Raw genomic sequence first — 22,226 nt, 5'->3', positions numbered from 1 at the left:
GTCTGGTGAGAACTTCACAGATTACTAGATAGGTTTTATAAAAACTAAAGCAGAATTCCTCAAAATGTAGCCTAAATTACTGTATTTTTAAAGCAGTCCTAAAATTAGTAAGTCTTCCAAATGGAGCCCTAAAAATATCTCAATCTGCTACTTGCAGCCCGATCTTGCAATCCCAAAAACCAGCTGTATTTTATGAGATAAGAGGAAAAAGTGGTAGTCCATGGTTAAGGTGACACCTGAAAATGTGTTAAAGCCATATTGACCAGATTATAGTTGTTCTCGGTCTTCTGTTCTCTTATACTTCAATCTAGACAAATAAGTTAACATATGCATATCATAGTTCAGACAGAATTTTCACTTCAAAGTTTGAAGTAGCCTTATTTCTAACTAATCGAATTCTGTAACATGTAAATCTCTATATTCCTAGCCGGGACAAAAGTACAGTTATGAACTAACAGGATTTTGTACTATCCAAGTTCAAATTAATGAGGATTTCCTATATGTATCGTATATCTCGGCAGATAAGACGATAGTTGAATCATAAAAAATGCCCCCAAAATCCGGGATCATCTTATACAACAGATACAAAAAGAAATTAGATTGAAATTTATATAAATTAAAACCATTATAAAAAACAGACAAACTGTAATTATTTACTAGAAGAGAGTCGGATATGTGCTCAAAATAGAATAGCCCATAGAATGTTTTTGTGAATAGTCATTACCCGAATGCCCGAATCAGTGCGAATGTTTGCAACAATCGCAAGGCAGTGCTGCCAGATGCAAGAAAATAAAATTTATTTGAAAAATTACAAATAGGACATAATTCCATATACACTATACAGTGTTATCCAGATGATGATCGCCGATCTAATCTAAATTCATAGGCCGTTGATAGTTTGGGGGTCGTCTTATAGGACAGATATATGCTAAAACCATAAAACTTTGACGAAAATTTATACCTCGTCTTATCTGAAGGTCGTCTTATCTGTCGAGATATACGGTATGTATTCATATATGAATTTTAAATTAATATGCATCATTATATTTGAATTAATCACAAGAATTTGATATCTCATCCATTGATTTAGTTCTAAAATTATCACCCAGTTTTCAGTTTTTATTTACTAGTAATTAGTTATGCAGCTATTATGGTATTTTGCTTAATTATCTATTTTAATTCAAATTAAATTAATGAGTTGTAGTTCTATTCTTATTTCCTTTTAATATAATGAAATATTACTGATTTTGAATGTGTTATAAAAAAAAATCTGTATAATAATAATCTAATGTGCAAAAATGGTTTAATGGTAAAATAAACTTATATAATACATCCAAACTCTAGCAGTAAAGTCAAATATTTACACAGTAGAACAAATGCTTTTGGCAGTCTTGAGTCTTCTTCTTCAGGTTCTAAATTCTTTTGAACACAGAACAATGCTTGTAAATATTTAATAAGTTATAAAATATTAAATTCTTGTAATATGTAAATATTAAATGATAAAATATTTATATATAAACGTCTTAAACCTGACATTATTAATCAGAGCCAAATGACTGCCGTAATGTATCTTATTAAATTTAATAATTATACTGTAATTAATTATGTAATAAAATATTAATTTATTGTTATTATTAAATTTAATAAGAGATGGCATCTAATGTCTATGTCTAATTCCAAATTATTTAATTATTAATAGTAACAGAAAAATAGCCCAACACATTACTGCAATCGTTCGGCTTATATAAAATATTTACTTAAATTTTATAATAATCAAAGAATATTTATAAAGTCTAAATTTTCTCAGTTTTATTGGTCAGTAATGTTTTATTTTGAATATATATACAAAAGACATGTGTCAAATTAATTTGCTATCAATGCAAAATTTGGCAGTAAAAAGTTTATAAAAGTAAGTGGGGGTTTCCCCAGGGCTGGATCATCGCATAGACAAATGAGACAAGTGTCTAGAGCCCGGTTTTTTGAAGGGCCCAGTGGATAACATTTGGTTTAGTGGTAAATTGGTTAGAGGTGTGTCACACGTAACAAAATTATTTACAAATCTTTTCAAAATAGACAGTTATACATCTCATTGTTACTTAACACTTGTTAAATACAAAATTGGTTAGAGGTTGAATGTGTTAGAGTTACCTTCTGTTACTCTAGCATTCCCCTTTGTTGTGTTAGATACAACATTATATCGAGAAATAAAATGCGGTTCATATGTTTATATTACACGTAATATAAATATATCTAAAATAAACCTAATTATTTTAAACCTCACAGGTGAAATTTCCCCCTGGGGAGAGGCAGGATTAAGGCTTCTACAATGGAAGTGTTAAGAGAAAGTGACGTGCAAGATTTACAGGCGCTGATGCGGTTTTTTGCGTTTTTGATTGCGTTTTAATAGGGTACGTTACAAGAATGCACACTAAGAAGGGATTTTTCGAGAAATAAAAATTATGAATGGAAGTGTTGACACTTCCATTCATAATTTAACAATGGAACTTCTGGATGGTATTCCTTAACAATGGAAGTGTTAACACTTCCATTGTTAAGGAATACACTTCTTTCATCCCCACGTAGTACCCTACTAAAACACAGTTAAAAACAAAAAATTGCATCTAAAATAGTAGAGTAGAAGCAGAGTTCTTCAGGGTAAGCCTTAATCCTCTCCCCTGTGGGGGAATTTTGAAAATTCTCTTCTTAGTGTACTGTACATTCTCATGACATACCATAACCGTGTACCAAATTTCAAGTTTCAACTGCGCTTATTATTATCATTATTATTATCAATTATTTACACAGGAATAATAATAATAATCAGTGCAGTTGATTATTATTCCTTTTAAAATTTTAAATTTATAAACAAACTGTTCGAACTTTTCTAGAAAAACTAAAATTTATTGTTGTATATTAAATTTTTATTAATAAAAAAATATATATATAAACTATAGCAAATATTTAAAATGAGGATAAACTTTCAATATAAATTCAGTGTATTATTTTAAGTATTATATCTCACATGTTATTACTTAAGGAGGACTTCTTGCAGTAATGTTCTAATTTCATTCAGAATTTTAGAAAAATACGTCTACTTATTTGAAAATTTTTGTATGTTAAATTTGTTTTAAAATATAACTTATATTGGAGAGTAGATTAATGTATTTTTATTTCAAAAATGATTGAAACATCTTTTGTTAAACATATATCTCAAATTTTATCATAATAATTTATGGTAAAATTTTACTTACGGAGGCACTTGTGGTTGCCATCTTGTTTGTGAACATGTCCACAAATAAGATGACGACTGGCACATCTACTAACTACACAGACATTCAAATAAAACAAATTTTACTCACACTGAATCTTTTGTAAATTGAACTTCCTTTGTAGGTATTTTTCTGTTTTCTAACACTCTTGTCGACAAGCTTCTGCTTACGATGTTCAGACTTCTTCGGGATTATTTTTGGGGCCAAAGTAACTCCAAAGGTCACTTTTTCTTGAGTACCAGTACTACCACCTATTTGCCATGCTCTGCATTGTCAAGGCTCCGTATTATTCGCCCTGACCAATACTCCACATATAGTCATGCACTTCAGTGCAAGCAATAGCGAGCACCTCGGTGCACAGGTGGGGTAAGCCCCCACACCCCTAAAATTATGTAACATCAAGTACTCCACAAACAGTCAAGTGTGCTAAATAATTAGTGTCATTAAGACTATTGCATTTATGTGATTTCAGGAGGCTGCTAACTCACTATCTAAAATGTGAAATGTTTTAAATGTAATCTAGAAACCATAGTATATGATGTAATAGTTTAAGCTAACTGTGACATGTATTATAACTATCCTAGAATTTCAACAACATGAATCTTAGAAGTGCTGCCATAGGAGGCTCCATAAGTAAAATTTTTGATTTATTTTTATTTTACTAATAAACATGCATTAAGAAACCAATCTGCATCAACTGTTATAAATGAAATATTGTATCAAAAAATTTAATAATGTCAATAAATACATTTATGCTCTTTTATTTATAGATGATTTTTTTTAATAATGTGTATTATAAGTATGAAACATACTAGTATATGTATAAGTTTTTTATTGCTGTTATTAAAATTTATTTAAAAATTGCACAAAATAAGATTATGTAGAATTACAACCTTCATTAAGTTTTTGCTGTTGTAAAATAGACATTATTTATGAAAAATTCAGTGTATAGAAATAACACTTATACAAAAATAGATAGGCCAAAGTAATCATGAACACATGAAACACTTTAACATTTTGAGGCACAGCAGTATTAAAAGTTTCCCACCTTTTTGATGCATAAATGTGCAAGGTGGGATATTGTTTGAACCACCTCAAAATTTTGTAATAGCTACGTGCACATAGGTTTATTTTTTACCACTATGCAACTTTGGGAGTAATACAAAAAAGCACATCTTTATTTATTGTTTGTTTTAATATTCTTAAAACTATAATTGTAATTTGTATATATGTAATTTTTGATCCTTCAGATTCCAGATGAGCAAAAAAAATATCCATCAAGTTTTTTATTCTAAAATTTCTAAACTCAAACGACTTAGAGACAAAAATGAAGATGACACGAATTTTGTTGCTCAAACATTGGTAAATAAAAATGTACCAACTGTATCTAAGTCACCACCAATACAAATAAGCAAATCCAAACCTAGCATTTCATTAGAAATAAGATGATGAGATTCAAAACATCAACTGCAATGCTCTACTCGTAGACGATGTGTGCTTTGTAGTACCAAAAAAAAATGAAGTTAGCATATCTCATTCTTGTACTGTATGCTAAGTATCTCTGTGCCTTGGGAAGATGTGTTTTAATAACTACCATTCATGAACCCATGTGGCACAATGGGACTATTTGAGTCCCACCCTATAACAAAAAAATTAATTGAATTATTATTATTATTTTAAAAATCTACATACATCAAGGAACACCGGGGATGTAACAACACTTTCTAGAACCTTTTACCGGTGTTAGACGTAAAACGAAAAAATTTCCGTTAATGTTTTCGAACTTACCGTCTGAAGAAGAACTACAAAGTTCGAAAACGTTAACGGAAATTTTTTCGTTTTACGTCTAACACCGGTAAAAGGTTCCAGAAAGTGTTATTATTATTTTTTTATGTTTTTATATTATGTTATTCCTTTATTAATAAAAATTGTGCAATTTAAAAAGAAAACTTCTGTGCAACGTGGGGTCTTTTTATTTTCTAAAATTCTGTGCTTCAAAAGGTTAATAAAATACTTTCCATGCATAAATGTAGTACCATCTAGCACAGTGACATGATGTCACTTTTTCTGACTTCTCACATGTTTTGCTAATTTCTCACTAATTACTTTGTTCTCCAAACATAATACTATCTATAAGAAAGTTGAATAGTGCAACTTTCTTATAAAATAATTGCTTGACAGATAATTGCTGATTTGTGTGTGTTGCCATCTAGACATTGGAAATGCTCCATTGAGGCGGCATTGATGTAGAAAATCCAATTTAGCCCTTGCTTTATGTATTTTAAGGACCAGTTTCCTATATTGTTTGGCCAGTGTAGCCATAGGTATATCAATATATTTTTTCTTTCAACTGGATAAAAATAGTCAATAAGAAAAACATACCTTTTAAAAATGCAGCAAAAAAAATTTTTATTAATAAAAACATTTTCGAATGGTTTACCGATCTTCTTCAGTTAAGATGACGCAGATTGTGAAAATAAAATGCAAATTTAAAAATAAATGTTAAGCAGAATTCTAAAATGAATATATAGATACATAACTGAAATCATAGTTGTGAATAATAAATAAATAACTACAGAAATAAATTAAACAATAAAAATAGACGAATAAAAAAAAAAACTCCATAATAAATTAATATTTATAAAAAGGACCGCCATGCGGTAGCCAATCCGTCGGTGTCCCTATGGTTGATGCAACCCGTTTTTTATGCGCTTTAAATATCTTCAATTTTTCTAGATATTGCATAGTATTTATATTTGATTCTGGTTTGATGATAGAAGCATGCTCTCATTGCACTTGAATGTCCTGATGTTGTGCGTAAGCTGCCAGTGTCGTGCTATCGAGAGTTTTATCAATAGTATATTTATGTTCTTTAAGCTGTTGCTGCAAGTTGCACCTAGTGGCACCCACATAGACCAGCCTTGATCCGAAACATTGCTCGATTATCGGGATGGAGTAAATCCCACGGTCGAATTATGGTTATACGGTTGTTTATCGTATAACCATAATTCTAACGTTATAACTAAGTTTTCACATGTTACTCACTTTACCATCCTTATTTGTTATGATGCCTTTATAGAACTGGGTATATAATACATATGGAAGTTAAACAAAGATTTCTCATAAATGCTACTCATTGTCACATGTTATTTGTCATGCATTAGTAGAAGGGGCATACTAAAACATATTAAAATTTCAGGAAAAACTACAATATCAAAGCTTTTGATGTCTCTTGTTAGACTTCTTTCTTTTCTTCTGTTTTTCAAGACTTTTTGATTTTAAAGTGTTCTCTATCCCTATATTAAAAAACTAATTTGTCTCTTCTAGGTTTGATCTAATTTGTAAACTTCTGTTTAGTTAGTGAAAATAGTCTGTGTTGGTATGATTATACAGTAACTCCAAATTAATATATTAGAAAGCAAATATCAGATGGAAGTTTTATGTACCAGAGTGCATATAAACATGGTTTTTTTAACATTAATAAAACTTGTAAATAGCTAGAACAGTGACTTTTTAAAGAATTTCTTGTAATTTTCTTAAATGTTTGTTTTGGTTCACAAAATTTCTATAGTCTTGCATAAATTCCTATATAGCTCTGAATTAGTTATTTTTGTCTAGAAGTTTTCAAATTCAATTTGAAATTGATGGGAAAACAATGACGTAGTTTCAAGTTAACAAATAAAATAAATTAACCGTACTACAGCCTAAAAATGATATGGTAGTTTGAAGTGATTTTTTTTTATCTCGGTGTTTAACAAATGCATTATTAATGTGTTTAAAGATAAGTTTTCAATGTTTTTTCTTTCCTGTAAATTTTGTGTTTTAAACTTATGCCATTATTTTGTGCATAAAAGGACAACTTTCTAGAAAACAGAATACATGGGGAGTTTCATGTTTTACTGAAAATTTTTATGAAATTTTAATTATTTATACTTAGTTGTACTAATGCCAAACAGTCTGCCGATTTATTGGGTTGTTTTGGGCTACATTAATGATTAATTACTAATTAATTTGACTAGAGGTAGGCAGATATGCTGCCATCTTGTATCAATTTTAATAATTATAATAAATTACTAATTATTAATGTAAGCCCAAAAATAGCCTAATAATTTGGCAGATTATTTGGCATTAGTTAGTTAAATAATGTTATGATTTGTTATATACATAGAAATCTTGGTGCCGTATTTAAAACTGACACCATTTTGTTCTAACTTTTAATCCAAAAAATAAATAAGAGGAGTTTGTGATACTCGAAGTTATAGGGATATCATCTTAATTCTATCCTTTTATCTATTGTAGTGTGATGACAGATCAAACTGTGATAAAATTTTGTTAAATTACGAATGTTTTTCAAATGAATGATTTCATTTATATATTAGTATTTTAAATCAAATTTAAATTGTGACACAGGTATGAAAGGTTTTATTTTTGAAATTCACTAAATTATCATAGTGATTTTTTTACTTAATTATTGAAATTAATTTACGGAGAAAAAGACAATTTCTCTTAATCTTTTATTACTTTTAATAGTAATCCTTGGTTACAAAAACTTTTTTTCTTACATATTCATTGTTGTTTCTTAAATGAAATTAAAATGTTAAGGAACAGTGAAGTAACATGTAGTTTCTACAAAGTAGTGAAATTTATTGCAATTTTTATTGGAAAGAATTAAATAATAAAGTGCACTTTCCATGATTTCAGGGTATGTTTTAGAGTGGAAAAAGAATTTGTATGGTAGTAATTATCAAATTATATATTTCTATAAAATAGAAACTAAAAAATTTATGACAGCAAGTCTTCGATTGACATAGTTAATTCATTCCAAAGGTTCCATACAAGTTGAATAATTGTGCAAGTTTCGTAATGTTTAAATATGATTTATTTTTAACATAAGCACGTACAGTCAAACCTGTTTTTATGCGGGGGATAGGGACCGCATTAAAAAAAACGCATTAAAAAAAATCTCACGAAACTTCACGAATGGCTGTAAATAATAGTTTTCGCAACACAATTTAAAAAATAATTTTTTTATGCGGTCAACAGGGACCGCATAAAAAAAAGTCTCACATAGAAAATAACTCAAAACCGTACGAAATAGAATTTATTGACAACAGATGTCAGCACTTGACTGCATCGTCTGGTCTATCGTCTGTTTTACATATTTTTGTCCAGGTGGTGTTTTGTTGACTTAAAAAGTAAATTATTTCATTTTTCGCATATTCATGCAATATTATTACTATAATAAGTGCATTTATGCTATAATAAGTTTATTTAGCTATAATAAGTCAACGTGAGACATGACGAATCGCACGAGACTAGTCGCCAACTATACCGCACAAATTAAAAATTCGCATTAAAAAAATCGCACAAATAAAAATCGCACATAAAAAGAGCGCATAAAAACAGGTTTGACTGTATATATTAAAGGATAACAGTAAGCAGCAACAATTTATGAAAAAAACCTGGAAAAAAGTTTGTCTGAAAAAAATTTCTACCATTATTATTTCTTTGAAAGCGATAAATGGTATTATTTGTTGTTAATTACACAATTGCAGATCTCTGAATTCATATAAATCTTGAACTTACTGTATTTTGAATTGTTAATAGAAAGAGGGGGGAAAAATTGAAGTAATCAAAAATAAATATAACTTCATCAAAAACCGGAACCGTACGTATAGAGTCGCAGATCCCACCTAAACTCAAATTTTCCAGCAAATAAACGTAAAAAAACCTTACAGATCGAATGTTTTCGGCCACAAATTTATCGGCCTTCTTCAAGAAAAAAATAAACGGAAAAAGCGTTCTATAAATAGAACATTGCTGCCTTGTAAATTTTAAAAGATCGTAAATGGCTGTGACGTATAGCGTACGACGTCTATTATGAGTCTAGATAGTGTTTCCAAGCCGTCGATACAGGAATGACATCTGTGTTGATGCAGGTTCCACTCCTGCTCGCCTTGTAGATTTCCACTGCTTCTAAAATTTTAATATTTTGCCGGTCAAAGACCCCGCGAATTAGCTTGGCCTGGCCGATAAATTTATGGCCGAAAACATTCGATCTGTAAGTTTTCTTTTTTACGTTTATTTGCTGGAAAACTTTAGTTTAGGTGTGATTTGCAACTCTATAATCAAAAATAATAGTCTTAATGTAATATATTTCTTGCAATCATATTATTTCAAAAACAGGATGCAGCATTGTGAATTTTTACATTTGAAAAAGTGTGTAGAATGTTTTCAAATTCTTGTATTCAAAAAATGTTAAAGTTAATAAAGTAAACTTTATGGGGAAATGAAAAGTTTTCAGAGAAGTATATAACTGAATTTGATATAAATTTATTCACTAGAAAGTGTTTTTTTCTTTTTTTTACCTCTTCTGGAATGTTCGTTTTCTTGGCATTTGCAACATTATGGCATTGCACGCTTCATTTATCCAGTAACAACAATTTTTATAATTATAAGTCATTTGAACAAAATATCAAGTGGATGGTGATAGTTTTTAACAATTGTGAAAACTTTTATTAATTAATAACTATAAATTTCTTTGCGAATAAAAAAAATTTTATACTGTTTGTGTTGAAATATTGGGTGGCAATTAACCTCTGTGTAGTTTTTAAGAGTAAAAATTTGCAAAAAGAGAGAGAAGAATTTTTAAAATGTAATCATTGTTTTATTCATTAAGATAAATTTACAAACATGGCTCCTATATGATAAAATGTTTTCAGTGACTTTATTTTAGGTTCTTTTTGATTATTCAGCAATGACAGTTTGTTAATTAGATGGAAATATGTCTGCATATTCTATCTTGTGCTTGTCACAAGTTAGTATGCATATTGAATTAACAAGCTTTTGTAAGCGATGTTCATAGCTATTAGTTGACTTTGTAACACTTTAGGATGCTTATTGAAACAAAAAGAAAAATATTGTGGCTGCTTTGAAGTTTTTAAAAAAATGTCCAATACTCAATGGAAAATATAATTAGTTGAATATTTATTAGTTTTTCATGAATTTTATATTAAAACCACAATTTAATAATAATAAAATAAGTTAATTAGTTACTTTCTGTATATATATATATATATATATATATATATATATATATAGTATAATATAATAAATTTTGCTTTAAATTTTAGCCTCAAAAAAGTTCTGCAGAAATATGTGAAGAAATGGGATTACAAGATGTTGAATTAGAATACACTGAAGCAGACTATCAGAATCTCACAAATTATAAACTGTTTTCACAGCATATAAGACCAATTATTGCTAAAGCTAATCCAAAAATAGCAATTTCTAAAATGGTTACTTTAATATCGGCAAAATGGAGAGAATTTCTCGATAATAATCCGAATCGTGAGGCCATTCAAGAAGAGGAAGAAAAAATGACAACTACCAAAACTAAATCAAAAGAAGGTATGGGCTTTTTTTTTTTTAATTTTTAAATTTACTTTCAAGGACTGTACAAATTATAATAAGTTAATGTTTTTTCAACAATAAAATTATATTTAATATTCAAGTTGGACATTTAAAAATATAGTAATATTTAGATCCACTTTAGATGCATTTACCACTAATTAGACAAATTGGATAAATTTAAAATCACAAATAAACACACCTTATGCTTTAAGCAAAATTTTTGTGTTTATTGCGAACATTTCTGTCCCTGTTGAAAAGCCTTCGGGCTACATTAGAACATACACATCACCTACAATTCTGTTAATAGTAGTATATTTGTCCAGAACAGGATGCAGTTATGTTTTGGCATATCCAAATAGCTTGTATGTCTAGTGAGCATGAGACATCTGAAGGCTGTGATACACTAGGTGATTTTTTGGGAGATACATTGTCGGGTGACAGATATACTTGTTTCTTAGGCAGTGGGAGAGCAGTCTTTGGGAGTCAAATTGCTTTAACTTTTGGGAGACAAAAAGTTTCCTGTCGCTCGCTGTTACCAACGAGCACGTATAGATTTATCGTACGAGTACAGTTCTTGTTTACAATACAGAAATAAAAATGGAGGGTAGTTACTGGTTGATAGGACATGACGTTTAATTTCATTAATTCATTTCTAAGAATCAATTCATGGTATAACCACACTATTAAAGAATATCATGACAAAGTACTCAAAGATACATGCTTTCATGCCTTTAATGAAAATTTACGATTACCAGGTGAGAAATGTTGATCGCATGACTTCTGCAACTTCTCTCCTCGTGTGTTCTAATATTGCCAAATGTCAACATGTTTTTGTTGCTCAGAAACATGTCTCCAGAGCAAGAAATTACCTAATTTGTCAATGCCATTAGATGTAGTATACTTACAACTAAAATTGAGACAAAAATATGTCTTTGCTTTTATTTGAATCTAAATTTTTTTTATACTGATTGTAATATGTACTGTACTATATTTACAAAGTTATCGATAAGACACAATTTCTATCGTGGGACTTCCTTGGTTTTGATATTGTTTGGATGTTTTTTATATTTTAGGAATTATTTATCGATAGAATTTGTCACTTAATTGAGAAATATTTGTAAACATTGAATGAATATATGGATATTTAACTCTTTCTTGACCGTTTGCCACACTCCCTTGTTTACGTTTATTTTGTAAAACAGCCGAGGGCAATATAAGTCAGTCAGGGTCAGTCAGGCGATGATATTTTAAAAATTCACCAGAAATCAAATTATCATTATATTCATATGAAAAAAATCACATACATTTATTAACATCTTTAGTTTTAAATACAATATTTTTCAATATATTTTATAAGAAAAATTTATAAGAAAAAAATAATATATATGAGAACTGACATTTAAACTTGATAATTTGTAAATTTTTGTCAAAATTAACATTGTCTAGTTACCTAGTTTTTTGTCGACACTGAGCCAGGAAGACGTAGAAAATTGTTTTGTACAACTCGATATAATAATTATGCATGTACGTTTATTTGTTGTGAAATTATTGCACATTATATGAAACATTTGTTTGAAATCAAAACTTTATTCTGCTACCGACTAATATAATGAACTAATATACTTTATTCACTTCATATCAAACAAGAATATAAATTTTTTTTTAATAAAAATATGATTACCATTAGCAATAGATGCAACATTTGCTGATATTTTAGATTAAAATAAAAGTTAAAAAATATCAGAACTGAAGGTCACAACTTGAATATTTATAATTTGTTGATATATTATTGCATGAATAAACTTATTATAGTAGTAATATTGCATGAATATGCTAAAAATGAAATAAAAAATTATCAGGAAATGAAAAATTAAGAAGAAAAAAAAAGCATTAATTAAAATTTTTCAAGTCAAAACATTACCTGGACAAAAATATGTGAAACAGACAATAACTGCTGTCAAATGCTGTCATCTGTTGTCGATAAATTTTATAAAAATCAATTTGTAACAGGGTTTCAATGAATCGGTACCCTGGCCTATTGCTTAACAATTGTGGGTGCGACAGATCGGTACTCCGGTCAAGAAAGAGTTAAATATATGTATTCATTATTAGGACACTGAATGTTTCCAAAAGGAATAAAGCAAGCTTGTTTTTATACTAAAATATATATTTTTAAATTTGAAATGACTTTCACAATGTTTTAAGAAATTAATTTGTTATTTAATAAAGATAAAATGAAAATGAGTTCATAATAATTCTAAGGATTTCCTATATTTTAATTCATTTCATAATTTTTGTTCAAAATTGTATGAAACGTGGAAATTCAAAAATCACTTGTTTTATTTAACAGATTTGATTTTTTTTTTTCATTCTATAGAATTGTATTTTTTATGGGATGTAGGTCATGCATATATCCTGTTTTAAGTCTTGTTTTTATTTTGAATTTTATGTAGACATTTCTAAGTTAATAAATCAGAATGTTTAATGATTGAAATTAGGATGATAGTCATATATTAATATTTCAAATTAGAATCAACAATTTCTGTTTTTATTGAAGCAGTCTGGTAAAAGTGTAACAGTTTTTTTATTTTGCCTTGACAAATGTTAGAAATAACAATGTAAATTTTACAAACAAATGCTAATATAGTGATGTGACATATACTAATTAGAATTATTACAGTTATGAAAAAAAATACAGCATTTTTTCATTCTGAATTCTTTATGTCGTTTTTTTCATTCATATCAAATGATTATTTTCTGCGTTATTTTTTCCACTTTAAATTTTTTAGTAAAAAAATATATAAACAATATTATTATTATAATTAATTAATATATTATATTAAAATGCACTATTATTAAATTCACATATTTCCCATATAAGAATAGTAATATGACAGATTTAAAAAAATATATAATGCTGCAAATAGAAAGAGTTAGAGCAGATTAAGCTGTGATCGCAATCAGTTTCTTTAACATGTGTAACATGGCAATTTTTTTTATGTAACTAATTATGCTATATGTAATGTCTTCTCTGCATGTTCCAAATTTCAACATCATACATTGTTTAGTTAAGGTAGTTTTGTTTACAGAACAGTGTTCTTGAACAGGCTTCCATGCTATCCCAAAAGTTTCTAGGGTACCTTTGAAACTTTATGATAGTGTGGATTAATGTGAAATGAGTTCAGCCGGAGATAAATGATGGGAGGAATTTTTCACAACTGCTAATTTTCCATGAAAAAATTAATAATGTAAGATCACCACTATCACATGTGAATGTGGGTAATGATGACAAAAGATGAAATAAAAAAATAAAATTATATTTGTTGTTTTCGATTTTTTGTTTAATTGTGTTAAAGCTATTATGAATTATATTAATTAAAACTCATAAACTATGTTTGGTGTATTAAAATGAAGGGAATTTTATAACTTTTTTCCTCCTTGTTTTAGATGAACGTGGTATGAAAAGTAAAAAGTCAAAAGGAAAGAAATCGGTACCACTATTAAAGATTAAGATTGGTGGTTTTGGTAAAAGAAAGAAACAAAGCTCAGTAAGTATTCAATTATTATATATAAATAATTCTAATAGTTAAATAACTACAAAAAGTATTATTATTATATACAGATAGATATTCAGAGCATAAAAAATAGGATATTTTAATGTTTAATATAATTATGAATAAAATCAGGCAAAACTAATTTTATAAATCACTATTCTTGCTTTGAAATCAAAGATAACTATATCAGTAGTAAGTGTATTTAGAAAATGTGTTTTCAAACAGTTTATACTGAATGAGTAATGGAGTAAACATGCACATTTCATTCAGCATTGATGACAATTACTTTCTATATTTAAATCTGTTACTTCACAACTCCTTCTGAAATCTGATTTACTATATATCTTTATATAATCTTAATCTAGTTAATGAAAACAAAAAAATTTTTAATTATTCTAGTAACTTATTTTTGAAATATAATTAATGTCAGTTTATTTTGAAATAAATTCTAATACCAATTAGAGGTTAATCATCTGTGATTATGTTTATAACTAAGAAAAACTTATTTTTTAGAATTTTAAATACAGTGGAACCTTGTTTAAAGAGCATAATTTGTTCCATAATCTTACTCGTAATGCAAAACACTCGTTAAGCAAAACAACTTTTCACACATAAATTAGTGTAAAATACAATAATGTGTTCCATTCCGAAAAAAATACTCAAATATTTTATGTATAATGTATAGTGTATAATTTTCTTTAAGTGAACATTGTTAAGGACCATGAATTATCTTTATCTTTTCTTCTAGTGTGAAATGAACCAACCTGAAATGCGAATTTGATTTGCAGAGAACAGAAGAAATAGTTGAAATAATGTCTGATAAACACGCCAAACGATATGCCATGATATGCAAACGATGTTTATTATATAACGGCTATGGTTGTTTATGTTCATATGTAATATGTCTGATCACAAGTTTGGAAAAATGTGTGATCACAAGTGATACTAAGATGCTAGTGGAATGAATGCTAAACACAGACTGATATAGCATGCGCACAATTCGGGACTTCCCCACTCCTGGTCACTCATTATGCGAAGCATTGCTTGTTAAGCGAGTCCTTTTTTTACCATTTGTTTTGTTTGTTGTGTGAATTACTCATTATGAGAGGTGCTAGTTAACAAGCGAGGTTCCACTGTAATAAGATTTAGTGTATAAGACTATCATTAAAGCATTATATTATTGATCAAATGTCAACTTAGAAATATTGATAAATCAAAAAAAGGAAATGCAATTGTAAGAGGATAATAAGCAAATTAGTAATAATTTTATGCTAGTAATTGACATTATTATAAAAAAAAAATTTATAGAAAGTTATTCATATTTTCAAAATTATTTTTGAGAGTTAATTTTTTGAAAAAGCATGAAAATAATTTATTAATACAATTCATATGTATTAATAAAAACAATTTTTTATTAAGGAAGACGAAGACAGTTTTAGTGATAAAAGTGATGCAGATTTTGAAGCAGCACTTGAAGAAGCACAGAATATGACACCACCACCCAAAAGTGAAACACGAAAGAAAAGTAAGAACAAGAAACCAAAGAAAAAGAAAAAAACAAAGCACGACTTCCAGTTTTCCTGGATCTGATGCAGAAAATGATGGTTACGAGGTTTGTTTAATTAATAAGTTGATATTCTTTTTTAAAAGTTTTAAATAGACAAATATTATACAGATTTGCTATTATTTTTCTCTGTTTTCATTACACACAAAAAAAATTTACATTAATGCTCGTTTAAAAACAATTTGTCATTATCTTTAGATTTCTTTGTCGATTTTAGTTGTTTCTATTATTTGGATGTTCATAATGTTTTGGAGTTTTTGTATTTTTAGTTGCAAAATTTATAACTTTGTGGTGGTGATATTGTATTAATAAGAATAATTGTGCTTTTTGATTAAAAAGTTCCTATTATTTAAAATACTAGAAAAAGAATGCAATGAAATTCTGTTTAGAATATAATTAACATTAAATCCTTTTGTTGTTTATGTAAATAATTGCATTTTTACACAATATCAAATTTTCTTGATCAGCTGTCTGATATATCAATACATTAATAGAAGAAAATAGAACATAGAAAAAATTACAAAAGAAAATAGAAATTACAGTAAATTCTTAACAATTTTTTAAAATGCAGAATGCTTGTCTGTGTACAAGCATCATATTGTTTAGTATTACAGAAAGCCATCATAAAGGTGTATCACTGGAAAATACAAGTTTCATACAAGATAATAACAACATCAATGTCATAAATTTCCAGTGTTAATTGTTTTCCCACATAAATTTTTTTCCCTCAAGTCCTGACAAAAATGATAGATTGAGATTTCACTGTACTGTACAAATAATAAAATGCATAACCTGTAAAATGGACTTCCACTGAAGCTCAACCCCTTTGACTGACTTATTGTAATTTCTTCCCTCCTTTCCAGTGTGGACATCATTTATGGACAGCTTCTTACTATACTGAGGTTTTGTTTTTTATTTTAACAGTAAAAATGAATTCCAGTCGTATTTTAGATTAAGAAATGAGTTGTAGTCAATGGGTCTGGAATTTTTTCCTTCTCTCTCTCTCTCTCTCTCTCTCTCATTATATTGAATAGTTAAGATTTAAAGTATAAAAACATTGGAGGATTTTTATTTTAGTAAATAGTATTAGCTGTTTTAACTGTTAGATCAAAATGACTAAGTAAAATAATTTATCAAATTATTGCGTATTTCCGATAAAAATGCTGATAAAGCTATTTTCTGAATATCAAAAATTCACGAATAATAAAATATCGCTTTTGTTCATTAAAATTTAACTTTTTAAAAAATATAAATTTTTTAGAACTTTTCAGTTAAAATTTTAACTAACAGAGTTTGCATAATCAAGTCAAGAGCATAGTTTATCATAGAGCAATCAGAACATGAACAGATGAGATCACGCATGCATGTTTATTTTCTAAGTGAAATAATTGGAGGGATTCAGTTATTTCATCCATATAATAGATTGATGCTTCTGTCTGATTTGTAGGATAATTCCTATATTAATGGTTATCATCTGCAAAAAAAAGTTCAAACTAATTTTTTTTATACATATTGTATTAACACAACTTTCCTATTGATGACCAAGTGTGTAAGATTATAGCAATTTGTAATGATTACTAATAAATGTGAAATATTTGAACCTTACATATTTGACTTAGTCTAGAAAATGTTTTATTTTTGATTGGTAAAAATTTTGTGTATAAAAGATGTGTAAGTTTACATTGAATAATGAATAATGAAGAAGAATAATGGTCCAAAATCAAAGTTCTCTTATATTTTCAATAAAATACACTCTGTAAAGATAGTTTAAGCCACTTGGCTTAAATACAATTTCTTTCTGTTGATAAATTTGAAATGGTTATGAAAAATATAAAAAAAATGGAATTTACAACTTCCAAGATTAAGTAATAATTATCAGAGTCATTTGTGTTTAATATAATGTACAGTACTGTACATTTCACTTATCTCCAGCATAAATGTGACAGTTAGTACTAAAACATTTAAATTTTTAATGGTAGTAATGATTGCAATTTGTTTTTCCTGAAAAGACATTGAAATCTCTACTGTTATTTTATATAAAAACATCTTTATTCTTTCCTATAAAAAATTTATGTCCAACACAATTTAGATTAGCTAATAAGTAAGATTTTGAATCATTACATAGGTTTTCTGTAAGTAGTTTGTCTTTTCATTTATTTGTTTGTTTTTCTTTTGTCGAGAGTAGAAGCTGATCAATTAACATGCTTGATAGATTTTTCTAATCGTTATGTTGTGTCAAATAGTAAAATTGTCTCATTTAGAAAGATCTCTTCTCTATTTATTACAGGCAAGAACAAATTACTTTTATGTAAATTAAACATTTATTTTTATTATTCATCAATAAAGTAATTTAGTAATGTTCGAAATTTCTTTTTAAAAATGTCATTTTTACGTCAAAAATTATCTTAGCCTCTATTTGTTAAGTAAACAGTGAAAATTTATTGATGAAGAGTTTGCATTTATTTACACTTTTTAACAGTGTACCATAATCCTGATGATGATAAGAAAATTAAAAGCTTTTTTTGTAATCAAAGTAATTTATATTCGGAGGGTTATATATTGAATGCAATTCTATAGATTAAGAGAATTCAGTTAGATTATCTTATGCAAATGGCTTTTGAATATTTTAATTTCAATTTTTATAATTTATTAACAGTCGATTGATTTTAAAGTAAATTATAAAACAAAATCGTTTATTCTAGACTGATCATCAAGATTATTGTGAAGTATGTCAGCAAGGAGGGGAAATAATATTATGTGATACCTGTCCACGAGCATATCATTTAGTTTGTTTAGATCCAGATTTAGAAGAGCCACCTGAAGGAAAATGGAGTTGTCCTCATTGTGTAAGTAATTTCTTTGAATGTGTGTAACATTAACATCCATTACAAATGTTTTTTTATTTTAGAGCTGATTTCTTTTATAAATTTCTGCTTTAACTTTTTATGTAGATTAAAATTTGTTATATTTTTGAATCTGGCCTTGGGGCAGTGGTATTCAACCATTATTTGGAGGATGTGCTTTTAGTATGTAGCATGTTCGATTAACGCATGCATAAAAATATTGTAATAATTGAAACCACGGACAAACCACGACTCATCAGGAATCAGGATGCATTTGGTTTTGAACAGATAAGTAATTTTATCCCCTCACAATTTGAATTTATGGCAATTAATATGTCGGCAGAACTTTGTCCTCCTTGTTAGTTAATAGAAAAATTAGTTAGGATTAATTTTTGTTGTTCCTGATCTTGGTGGTGGGATCTGTGGTAAAATATTACAGACTGTTGATTGAGTACCACTGTTCTATGGTATTATGCAGTCGATAAACTTTTGGTTGCATGGAATGAGATTTGGCCTCACCAAAATGAGAATAGCTTAGTTAGATAATTCTTCAAACTCTTTCTACCATTATTTTCAATTTTGCTTTAAATTTTCAGGGAAGTTATTTTATTATTTTGGTTTCTCAACCATGCATCGTATTAAAAGGTTTAGACTGCTGATGATATTCTGCTTTTTCATTTAAAAAAAATGCTTGGCAGATATAATTGGTTATACACATGGCTGTGTTAGTATGTAGAGGAAAACTTGTTAAAAATGCTATCAACTTTCCAGGAAGGGGAAGGTATTCAGGAACAGGAGGAGGATGAGCATATGGAGTTCTGCCGTGTCTGTAAGGATGGTGGAGAATTGCTATGCTGTGACAGTTGTCCTTCCGCATACCATACTCATTGTCTCAATCCTCCATTAAAAAACATTCCGGATGGTGAATGGCACTGCCCTCGCTGTTCGGTGAGATTCAAATCTTTTTTGTATTCGTGCTTATTTTTAACTTGTGCTTTTTGAAATGATTGTTGAAATTATATTTTTTAAGATCTGTGTTCATTATTTGTTTATTTTCAGTATTCTAATTACAATCAATTGTTATTTTTTATTTATATGAACCATTTTATAAATTTTTGAAGAAGAGAAAAAAGTTCCACATTATATAATTTCACATGATGTAATAGAAGAAATATATTTAAAAAAATACTTAACTTTAGTTCCTTAACTTTATTTTACCAGTTATCTTTGTATGCAATTAAATTATTTTAATCTGTTTTAAAATATTGCAATATATTTTTCTTACACACATATATATGTTTAATTTAAAATCATTTATTTATTTATAAATATTTATATTATTATTTTAACGATGACAGTGCAACACCACCTGGGTCTTCATTAAAGACACTTTTAATGAAATCTGACTTTTTATAAATGCTAACACAGCTGTGGAATTAAAATTTCTTATTTAATGCTTTTTCTGTTTGTTTGTGTTTGGCATTGGCTTTTGTAATTTTATTTTTTATAAAGTATACTTTTTATATATTGTGATTTTATATTTCTTGTATTCCTTAATAATGATTGTGATTTACATGAAAGTAATTTAAAATTTGTTAAGTAGGATTCTATTACATGGCTTTGAATATATTTGCATTATAATAAACTATTCTGAATTTTAACTACTCAAATGACTAGAGCTGTTTACCTTTTGGCTGTAATAATGTTAATTAATAAACGATTAAACACCATAGTTTGTCCTAAAGGTAGGTCTGAGGTCGGTATCTTAGGAGCTAATTATTAAACTTGACACATCTTTAAGCCAAATTTCAATCGTTTAACAATTTATTAATTAGCTTTGTTTTAATCTAAATGTAATCTACCTCTAGTCACATGAGTAATTATAATGAAATTTTATTTTTCTTCTGAAAGAAATAACTTTAATGAATTCAAATGATTTGACTTAAAGAATCCGTTAGGCTATCTGCATTATTGCACATATGTGTTTTGACATATGAATTTCTCAATGCAATATATTCAGACCTAAATTATTTTCACTTGTTTCAAAAATCATTCTTTTAACTGACTTAACATTTATAATATATTCTAAATGGTGGTGAATATTATTATTTCCCGTTAATATTATCTTGAAATTTTAAATCCTATTATATTAATATCTGAGTTTGTTTACATATTTCTTCTAACTGTAAAGGTTTGTTTATTAAATATGTCTAATACTAAAATAATTTTAATATTTTTAACTTAACTCTATGGTAAATGTTTATAAGAATTGTATCATACATACATAAGGCTTGCCATTGTGTGTGTGTGTGTGTGTGTGTATTGTTTATAATATAAAACTGGTGGAGTGTTTAATTTGAACTAAGGAATATGTTCAAATTGTTAAGATATCAATTTGTATTTAAAGTGATTATCTTGACAAAATTATTTGCTAATATATATATTTACAAAATTAAAATTTATAATTAATAATAATTATAAATTTAAGTATAATTAATGTTACATATCATTTTATAACTAGGTTTAAAGAAATTAAAAATACTTTAAAATACTTTGTCTTCATTTTAGAATGAAAAACTACAGCATATTTTTGAATAAATTTGTGTAGTTTTAAGTTTTATTTCTTTTTTATGGGTTGTTTACCCATGAAAAAGACATAACACTTAGGATTTGAACTTGTGTAGTTTTATTTGTTTAATCTTATTCATTTGATTTTCCAATTGGAGAGAACTGCACTGCGTTATCTTTTTGTTGTTCTAGAAAGACTGAATCAATGCATGATTGAATGCAACATCTTTAAGAATAAAGATTTGTGATTTTGTTCGTAGGTAAATTGATTTATAGGAATAGATTGTTACAGTAGAATCTTGTTTTAATGGACTGCTTGGGCTGCTGAAAATCATCCATTCTGAGAATCCATTATATCTCAAATAACAGATTTCCCCACATCCAGGAAAATATCAATTTCAAAAAATTTTCATTTTTTTAAACTCCTTACCTGTAAAAAGTAGCAGTACTCAAAATTATTTACTCTCTTGACATCTCTCTATTCTATAGAAACACCTACAAGAACATATATTATACTGTACACGTGTATGGCAAACTGACAGAAGCTGTATATACTGTAAGCACAAAAAGAGGCATATTACGTATGCTCGTTAGAACTTCATTTGACTTCACAATTTATTAAAATATTTGTTTATTTTGGTTCATTTTGATGATGCTTTTCTGTCTATTGATTACAATAACTGCTTGATATTAGCAGTCATTTATAGCTTGTTTGTTTATGCTGAAACTCAACAGGAAGGTCATGATTTGGAAAGACTCAATGGTCTCGCTAAATTTTAGCACTACACTTAGCCCACAATCAGAATCTGAATGTTCATTAGATGGCTCCTCCTCAATCGTATCAGCCTGCTTACTCTCTCCATGCAATTCTTCAGTTGCACACACCCTGGATGTAACAAGTGCGTCATCAAACTCTACAGATTTACAGAAACACCAAAATATTAACGAACCTCGAAAAAAAATCTGAAGTTTACTATAGATGGGGCTAGAAAAAGTTCATTATTTCAAGTTATGG

The 22,226-nt window shown here is 27.9% G+C and overlaps 1 protein-coding gene across 1 annotated transcript in view; it reads left to right on the top strand.

The window, feature by feature from the left end:
* Nucleotides 1-22,226, top strand: part of LOC136986456 (chromodomain-helicase-DNA-binding protein 4-like) — a 212,115-nt gene that overhangs the window by 62,629 nt on the left and 127,260 nt on the right. Inside the window, 6 exon segments of the mRNA XM_067283983.1 lie at nt 10,403-10,679; nt 14,130-14,230; nt 15,656-15,799; nt 15,801-15,848; nt 18,503-18,646; nt 19,415-19,591. Coding sequence (XP_067140084.1) covers nt 10,403-10,679; nt 14,130-14,230; nt 15,656-15,799; nt 15,801-15,848; nt 18,503-18,646; nt 19,415-19,591 — 891 coding nt within the window.

This window comes from Centruroides vittatus, unplaced genomic scaffold (assembly GCF_030686945.1).
Source record: "Centruroides vittatus isolate TY-2023 unplaced genomic scaffold, ASM3068694v2 contig_1213, whole genome shotgun sequence".
Lineage (NCBI taxonomy): Eukaryota > Metazoa > Arthropoda > Arachnida > Scorpiones > Buthidae > Centruroides > Centruroides vittatus.
This window is presented reverse-complemented; position numbering and strand designations above follow the sequence as displayed.